Genomic DNA, 9,555 nt, shown 5'->3' on the forward strand with positions numbered 1-9,555 from the left:
TTTGAGCATTGGGGTAATTGGCTGCACACTTCCCTTACCAAGTACAGAAACTGGAACCTTGAAGTTTTACATCATGCTTAGGTAGCTGCTTTACATCCACCAAGAAGGAAGAAGCCCAATGACTGCTGAAAGAGAGGTTATGGAGAGATTCCTACGTGAAGGAAAGGATGTCAAAAGGAGTAGGGCTTCTAGGAGCTGTGGAGAACGAATGGACCGATGTTCAACTGTAACTCAATGAAGGATCTGCACTGCTAGGCTGTGTGGTAACTCTGTGTCACCATGGTTCTTCGCAGCATGGCCCACAGTCAAGTGACTCGCTCACCAAATTTGTGCTTGCTTGTGAGCACCCAGGCTGTCTCCGTCTCATAAAGTGAGAGCTGCCATGAGATGAAGAACCATCACTGCAGAAGCTAGACTTACAAAGAATGGCCTCTGATGGCTCTGCGCTGTGGAAGTGAAACTTCTTCTGACAGGTTTATCAGAAGAAGCACCTGTGACAGCCTGCTGCTAGTAAAATGCAAACACATTCAGTGGTTTCTTGTTGCAGACCCTCAACTAGGATCACTGTTGTGGTGAACGGTGGGCTCTTGTTTGGTTGTTGAATTTGCGGCAGAGCCTAAGGAAGGTCCAACAACAAAGATTTCCCTCCTGCAGCAGGTCTGAATGCACCTTTACTGAACTTTACCCTCATGGCCCCACCTCTTCGGGACCGGAGGTATGTGGCTGTGCAATACCAAGCCAAAGTTACTCCAGTATTGGAACTTTCATAGATTCACATGCTTGAATCCTTCCCCGTCGTCGAGATGGGAGCCCCCAGTACATCAAAACAGCCATAGATATAAGGTACTGCAATGAAAAAAGGCCTAAAGTCTTTCACTTTAGTAGCCTATCCTTATCACTATGAGTAAAAGGACCAAAGCAAGGCTTAGCCGATCAGGCTTCCCCTCCCTCTAGAACCCCCCTGAGAGGAGCTCCCTTCCCTCAGATTTTCTACCTCACGTCGTGCTAGGGAGTCTCCATTGAGCTCTGCTCACTCAACACTTCAGAGAAGTTCATTTCTACTATTCTTCTTCAGAAAAAGGATTTCCTACAGCAAGTAAGGTGTCATCTTCTTACTTTACTTAAGGGAACTCTATTTTGAGGAAAATTCACCATGTCTGATAAAGAAAAGTAAAGCCTTTTCAGAGCCTGTAAGACCTGTGGGAAGAAAATACTTCACTTTGAGCACCCACACAAGGACTGTATTTATTGCCTCTACCCTGACCATGTGGCCAAAGACTGGAAGGTTTGCAGGACCCTTTTTAACAAAACCCTCAAAGACAGGGAGGGTAGGCTACTAATTTGGCTCCAGAAGTTGAAGTCCAGATCTAATCCAGTGTCTGGTTCTGACAGTGAGGAATCTACAACTTCCTCCAGAAAACCACAGAAAAGAGGCAGATCTCCTCAACCCCACTCAGAGAACCTTCCAAAAAAGGCTCATAAAAAGACCAAACGGGTGTCCTCTAAAGCTGCAAGTCCTTCCAGTTCTCCTCACAGAAATTCTATTTCTTCTAAAAGACGCTCTAAAGAAAGATCTGTCTTTTTAGAGTGCAGCAAAAGAGTCTTTTCTGAGCCTCCAACGGAACCTCCTGTGGCGAAATATGTTTTGAAGAGGCCATCTGAAAAATCTACGACGACGACACCACACAACGGCGGTGTCTAAAGGTGTCTTTACAGCTTAGTCGTTGACTGCTAAAACATCTACAGTGTCTACAGCGGCGTCTTCCTCATCGACGATCGTCTCGAGGGCGTCCTCGTCAATGGCGTTTATGGTTGCTTCGCCCATCGCCTCCTTCATCGATGCTACCGCCGGTGAGACCGTCTCCAGTGATATCTCCGTCGAAGACTCCGTCGGCGCTGTCGTCGACGATACCGTCGACGATGCCTTCGGTGATGCTGACGACGTTGCCAGCTACATTCCCGTTGACGATGCCATCCGCGTTGCCGTCGACGAGGGTTAAAGCACATAGGAAGTCTGATTTCCTTTCGCCATTGGTGACATCTCCAAGTAGGGTTTCAGCCTTGGTACCTACGCATTTACTACAACAAGAGGATTCAGATGATGAAGGGCCTTTTGGGGTTGCTCAGCCCATCAGAACTACATGTCAAGTGCCAGGATCTAGAGGAAGACACTCAGCATGATCTGCACTGTTATTATCCGCAAGCACACCAGTATCCCTATCAGGAGCAGATGGTTTCTTTGCCAGGATCGCTCATAGCTGATCTGCAACTCATGTTGGATGACTACTGAAGGCGGTTTCCACCAGCTAGCTTGGAAGTTCATCAGCCTTCTGTCGTGCCCTCTGTGCCTTCTACTCCGGTCCATCCAGGGGTCCAGCCGTTGCATGTGCCACCACAGACACCAATTTCCAACCCTACACAGGATTTGTCCTCTTCTGATGATGATAACAGAGAGGAGGGAGAATTACCGGATGCAATACCAGAGTGGGACGACTATCAAATTCCTACTCCGTCCTCGCCCTCTCCGGTTCCTGTGGTTTCCCCTCCTGGTGACATCGGCGGTTTCCACAACTTGCTTGAAAGAGCTGCGAAGAGGTTTTAGTTGCCCATGCCCACGAAGCAGATGGACTGTTTTTTGTATGATTTCAAAGAACCATTTCAAAAGAGTGTAAAATCTATGCCAATTGTGGACTATATCTGGAATGAGGGCATAAAAGTAATGATGAACCCGGCCACGGTCACCCCGGTTCTACCTTGCCTCGACAAAAAGTATAAGGCGCCTGAAGACTCTCCGGCCTGCCACACAGGCCATCCCAGACCGACTCAGTTATTGCCCAGGCGGCACAGCGAAGATCTAGGAACCCCTCAGCACCAATCTCTGCCCCACCGGAAAAGGAGGGTGGGAGGTTAGATAATATAGGAAAACGCTTATCTTTAATGGCTTTGCTTATTATAAGAGCTTATAACTCTTTGGCTATCATAAACAGATATGATAGACCGCTATGGGCTGACATTGCGCCCTAGTTGGATCAACTGCCAGAAGATTCTAAATTAGAAGCCAGAAAAGTCTTGCAAGAAGGGGAGAGGTTTTCTGCAGAAATCATTAACTGTGCTATGGACATCGCCACCATGGCTTTCCGTCAGATGTCGGGTTCCGCGGTTCTCAGAAGGCAGGGTTGGCTCCGAGCGACTTCGTTTAGACTCAAAGTCCAAAGCAAAATTCTAGACCTCCCTTTTGATGGTGAAGCCCTATTCGGGAAGCACATTGATGATGCGCTTCAGTCAATCAAGACAGACACTGACACGGCCAGATCCCTTGGCACCCTGCATTTTCAAAGACAGCCTTTTCGAGGAGCTAGAGGCCGAGGCTACTCATCGTATAGAACAGTTTTTCAGTAGTATAGATACCCCTCAGTCTCTGCGGCATCCCATTCCTTTCACCCTCAGTTTCAACAGAGAATGCCTCCGCAGGCAGCTTATTCGAGAGATTCTGAGAGAGGAAAGGCCGGAAGACAACCAAAAGATACAGGCCGTAGACAATGACTTGCTATCGTCTCCGGCTATGAACCTTCCCTTGCACACAAGACTAGGGGGAAGGATTTCCCCTCTACTTTCACAATTGGCAGAAGATTACATCAGACCAATGGGTCCTAAATCTCATTCAGTTTGGCCATACTCTGGAGTTCCTGCACTACCCTCCTACGAAGCCTCCCCTTCTTCGAAAGGTGAAGCACTTGCTTCTGCTCAAACAGGAGGTCGAGTCCATGCTTCTCAAGGGAGCTATAGAAAGAGTTCCATATCAGGACAGAGGAAAGACTACTCCTGATTCTTCCTAGTTCGAAAGAAGCAGAAAAGTTGGCATCCAATTTTAGACCTCAGGGATCTCAACACTTACCTCAAAAAACAATAATTCCGTATGATCACCCTATCAGACATTCTGTTCCTTCTAAACCCGGGGGATTACAATGCTACCCTCGATTTTCAGGACGCGTACTTCCATATCCCTATTCACCCTTCCCACAGAAAGTACCTCAGATTTGCAGTAGCCTGAGACCATTTCCAGTTTAAAGTCTTACCCTCTGGCCTGAAGCCGGCCCCCAAGATCTTCACCAAATGCTTGGCTCCGGTCGCAGCTTTTCTCAGAAGGCAGAACCATCAAGTCTTCCTGTATCTAGACGATTGGCTGGTCAAAGCCAGATCGAGGTCTCAGGCGCGCAAGTCCAGGAGTGCTTGTATCGAGTTGTTCACGAGCCTGGGCCTAACGGTCAATCGAGAAAAGTCAGCATTCCAACCCTTAAAGAATAGAACTTTTTTAGGGGCAATACTGGACACTTCCACTAACAATGCAGCCCCTACAGAGGACAGAAGGAGAAAACTTATATCCCTTGTGAGGCGTTTTCCAAAAAGAAAGTACGTTCCAGTCCGCCTCTTCAAGCCCTGTTAGGGATGATGTCTTCTTGCATTCCTCTAGTGCCCTTCTGTCGTCTAAAAATGAGACCCCTGCAGGAGCAGTTAGATCTTCAGTGGACGAAATCTATGGGGTCTTTCGACGATGTCATCAGGATAACGAAGCCCATGATACCATCTCTAGCTTGGTGGACTCAGGAGTCTCACTTAGCGAAGGGGCTTTCTTTTCTTCCCCAACGAGCACCGTGGGTGATAACTACGGACGCTTCCCTCGTGGGATTGGGTGCCTTCCTCCAGCACCTACGAGTCAGGGGCAAATGGAAGCCACATCAGAAGGCCTTTCACATCAATTACCTCGAATTGAAAGCTGTTGCCTGGCGCTTTGCGCTTTTCTCCCAAAAATAAGAGGTTCCTCAGTTCTCATCCGGACGGACAACACAACGACAACGCATTATATCAACAAGCAGGGAGGAACCAGGTCTTTACTCTTATCGAGAGAATCTCAGCGCATTTGGGAATGGTCTATCAGCCACAAGGTTAGCCTTCGAGTGGAGCATGACCCAGACGTGCAGACCATCTTTGCGGATTCCCTGAGCAGATCACTGTCATCCAACCACGAATGGGAATTGGACCAAGGGGTCTTGAATCAAGTCTTCGCCCGATTGGGGGAAACTGAACCTGGATCTCTTCGCCACCCCGCATAATGAGAAATGCTGTTTCTTCACAAGTCGGGATCAGCATTGGGGCTCTTGGGGGAATGCGTTTTCCATGGCATGGTCAGGAATTTATGCTTACGCTCTTCCTCCCATTCCCCTGATTCCAAGAGTTCTGGCGAAGATCGAGCGCTGCAAGCTCCTTCTGATTGCTCTGGCATGGCCTCGGCAGTTTTGGTATACAGAGCTCCTTCACCTCTTGCAGAACCGCAGCACCCCTCTACCAGTTATACCCTCCCTGCTTACGATGAACGAGGGCCAAATTCTCCACCCAGATCCGGCTTCACTTCACTTGACAGCCTGGCTCCTGAACACCATGAGTTTGCGCATCTAGATATACCTTCGGATTGCAGAGCCATCCTCGCCAGAGCTGCAGCTGAGAGTACCAACAAATGTTATCGTCTGAAGTGGAGGAGATTTTGCTCTTGGTGTGCACAGGTTCAAGTGCATCCCTTTTTCTTCATCACCGCAGCAGATACTACCTTATCTTCTTCTCCTGGCCAGATCGGATTTGGCTATTTCTTCGATAAAGGTCCACCTAGCAGCGATTTCCCATTATAGGTGAAGGGAGAACGTGCCTCCTCTGTGGTCGGCGAGGGTCATAAAACTGTTTCTTAAGGGTCTATTCAGGTCCTTTCCCCCAGTTTGGCCTCCACTTCCATCATGGCGCCTTAATTTGGTCTTGTCTCAATTAATGAAACCACCGTTTGAGCCAATCCACAAAGCGGACTTGAAGTTCCTATCGTGGAAGGTCTCTCTCCTTCTCGCTCTTACCTCAGCCAGAAGAGTGAGCAAAATACAGGCATTCACTATCCAGGATCCTTTCTTACAATTCAAAAGGGGATAGGGTAATTTTGCGAGCACAACCAAAATTCATACTCAAGGTCCCGTCGGATTTTTATATAAACCAACTGAAAACATACTTTCCTAATCCATCGACATCAGCAGAGCAGGCTCTACATTCTTTGTATGTTCAGAGGTGCCTGAAGTTTTATCTGGACAGAACTAAACAGTTTAGGCAATCTAACCAACTTTTCTTGGCTTTCGGTGCTCTGCATAAGGGACGAGCATAATCTAAACAGGGAATTGCAAGGTGGATAGCCTCTGCTATTAACTATTGTCATACAGTGGCAGGAAAATTCTTGCAGAATCCAGCGCCTGCACATTCTACAAGAAAAATGGCTGCATCCATGACACTTTTTGCAGGAGTGCCCATTCAGGACATCTGCAGGGCAGCCACGTGGAAGTCTGTACATACCTTCGCAAGACATTACTGTTTGGAGGAAACTCAGCAAGGTGATATGGCGGTAGGACAAGCGGTGTTACAACATCTTTTCCAGTAACGATGAGCTGTTGTAAATTTTTTATTACTTTTTTTGCGCCAGCCCAGTTTAATTTGCTCACATTGTATAGTATTGTTTCTTCCTTTACGGCTGCCATGTTCCTTGTTTTACCTACTCAGGGTAACGTGCGGCCCTCCCTCCTCCCCTGGGAAGCTCACCTTTTCCTATCTTCTTCAGATACTCTAACACTCGTGCTTGAGAAAATCTGAGGGAAGGGAGCTCCTCTCAGGACGGTTCTAGAGGGAGAGAAGCCTGATTGGCTGGGCCTTGCTTTGGTCCTTTTACTCATAGCGATAAGGATAGGCTACTAAAGTGAAAGCCTTTAGGCCTTTTTTCATTGCAGTAGCTTATATGTATAGCTGTTTTGATGTACCGGGGGCTCCCATCTCGACGACTGGGAAGGATTCAGGCATGTGAATCTATGAAAGATTCCAATACTGGAGAACTACAGTTACAGGTAAGTAACTTATTTTCTTATCAGGGCTGGGGCTCAGAATGCACTGGTGCACCTCAACTTCTGAGTCTCTGCCTCATACAACCTCCCTGAGTAAGTCCTGGACTCCTCCAGTCAGCTACCTTGTAGGACAAGTGCTCAAGGAGTGTACTCTACTCAGTTGTGGGTGCAGTGGTGATGTAAAGCCCCAGTACATCGACAACAAAATACTCTCATTGTTGCAGTCAGTGCCCAATAATCACTGAGTACCCCCAGTTTTTTTTTTTTTCATACAAGTGTACGTTTATTTTATTACACTTTTTGAGTTTAGTCACTTCCATCTGTTAACAATTGATCATTATACAACCTGGGGTTTGTTTTGTTATCCGGCAGTATAAGTAACCTCTGCTTTTGGGCCATTTGGAATACAGTAACACGCTTAGCCTACATCTTCCATTAGAGTGCTTACCTGGTTGGCAGCCTTGTGCGGGGATCAGTCGATTCCATTGTAGCTTCCTGTTAATTTCTGTACGTTTTCTGGAATAAATCTGCTCACCGTTAATTTGTATCTGGCGATCTACACTGGAAGAATTGGTGAATGCCCCTGTAGTGTTTGGATTTCTACTGCAGACTTGTGAGGCTCTCACACGGAGTCCTATGATTTCTTTTTTCCAGAAAGTGTGCTTTTATCAGAAAATTTAATGAAATAGTTTTTGGCAACAAGAAATTAGTAGACAATGAATTCATTTCAGGACATTGCATGAGATAATTGTAAGTGAATCAAGGTACCACATGTACTCCAGACCCTACTGAGAATTTGGCTTCACCATATATTGTAAAATAGAAATGATCGGTTTTAGTCTGGAAGTGTGGACCATACACATCAGTAATTTATATGTTTTTTTTATTTAAGTCCTTGAGATGTTTGCTTTCACAATTTCATAAATGAAACATGGTGAATATTTTGGGAAGATACGTTGGGGGCGTATACTCTCCATCCCATCCCGCCCTTCCTTCTTCCTCAGTCAGTATTTCTTCTGTGCGACCTTCCTGTGACAAACATAATAAACATTTGTTACACTTTTACTGAAGCTTTTACACTTCAAGTATTATAGTGTCACAGATTAGTAATATTTTGTGTTGTTACAAAAAAAAATGAACCTGTGCTGAAGTTTCACTATTGTTTGTGTTATGTAACGAATAATACCGCAGTTATTATTCATTTTTTTTAATTTTTTTTTGCAAAATGCTTAGTTTTAAATTGGGTTTGTAATATTTTTGTTTTATCACATGCAGGATGATGACCAGTATGCCCATCTCATGGATTACCAATACAAGCAATATAAAGGTCACAACTCATTCCGGGAGAAGTATTTCAGTGGTGTAACAAAGAGGATTGCAAGAGAAGAGAGAGAAACCCATACACAAGCAAATGAATAACTAGAATTTCATAAATTCTCTAAAATTGTCTAAAGACACTGTTTCGTAATTGAACTGAATGCTGGAGTCAGAAATCGTGTATGGCCCGAGGAAGACGACACTTGAATCGCCACCACTAAACCAAAAGAAACTGTTACTAATCAAAAGCATGCTTCCGAGGTCCCAAACACACACTATACACCAGGGAAGCATAGGAATTGTACTTCCATCTCAATTGTAATAGCATATAATCCCATTTAGCTGTATTCCGTTTGTTTGGTTTTGCAGCCCAATGTGGTATCATTTACTTTATTGAGATAGTATTTGTTCAACGATTTGCCCCACTTTCTTAAAAATACCTGGACCAAAAATGAAACTCGCTTATAATCCATTTTATTGTAAATAAATCCCTTGAGTTTTACTTAAGCGTTTAACTGCGGTGTCTGTTAATTTTAATAATTGTTTTATTTTTAAGAGGCCAGGCCTCTGGAATGTTCGGACCCGTGTAATGGCGACTAAGCCCAGCTCATTTGGGAAATGACTTTCATTTATTTGCGTTTGTTGTAGATATACGTTAAACCAGGCTAGTTTGCCATGTGTTCTAACCACATGATTACATGCACAATTGTCCCTTGTGAACTACCTTTGGTTTGCCCTGGGATAAATATGCAAAGCCTGCCGGTATGCAACAGGTTTGTCGGGACCCTATTAGAACCGCATTACCTGTCTGCATCTGAAACTCATCAGTACTTTGAATTTCACTTAGCATGCCTGAATCCAGACTCCTTGTCAAGCCAACTTTCTGCATTTGTTTTGTACAGAAAATACCGTATCATTTTATGAGGTTAGTGTAGGAGGCTGGACTGGCTTGTAGTGAGTACCAAGGGGTACTTGCACCTTGCACCAGGCCCAGTTATCCCTTATTAGTGTATAGGGTGTCTAGCAGCTTAGGCTGATAGATAATGGTAGCTTAGCAGAGCAGCTTAGGCTGAACTAGGAGACGTGTGAAGCTACTACAGTACCACTTAGTGTCATATGCACAATATCATAAGAAAACACAATACACAGTTATACTAAAAATAAAGGTACTTTATTTTTATGACAATATGCCAAAGTATCTTAGAGTGTACCCTCAGTGAGAGGATAGGAAATATACACAAGATATATATACACAATAGCAAAAAATATGCAGTATAGTCTTAGAAAACAGTGCAAACAATGTATAGTTACAATAGGATGC

At 45.1% G+C, this 9,555-nt stretch overlaps 1 protein-coding gene across 1 annotated transcript in view; it reads left to right on the forward strand.

The window, feature by feature from the left end:
• Positions 1–8,736, forward strand: part of TRMT11 (tRNA methyltransferase 11 homolog) — a 255,548-nt gene extending 246,812 nt beyond the window's left edge. Inside the window, exon 13 of the mRNA XM_069234817.1 lies at positions 8,193–8,736. Within this exon, the coding sequence (XP_069090918.1) occupies positions 8,193–8,336 (144 nt within the window). The 3' untranslated portion in view covers positions 8,337–8,736. The remainder of the gene's footprint in view (positions 1–8,192) is intronic.
• Positions 8,737–9,555: the final 819 nt, after the last annotated feature.

Source organism: Pleurodeles waltl, chromosome 5, assembly GCF_031143425.1.
Source record: "Pleurodeles waltl isolate 20211129_DDA chromosome 5, aPleWal1.hap1.20221129, whole genome shotgun sequence".
Lineage (NCBI taxonomy): Eukaryota > Metazoa > Chordata > Amphibia > Caudata > Salamandridae > Pleurodeles > Pleurodeles waltl.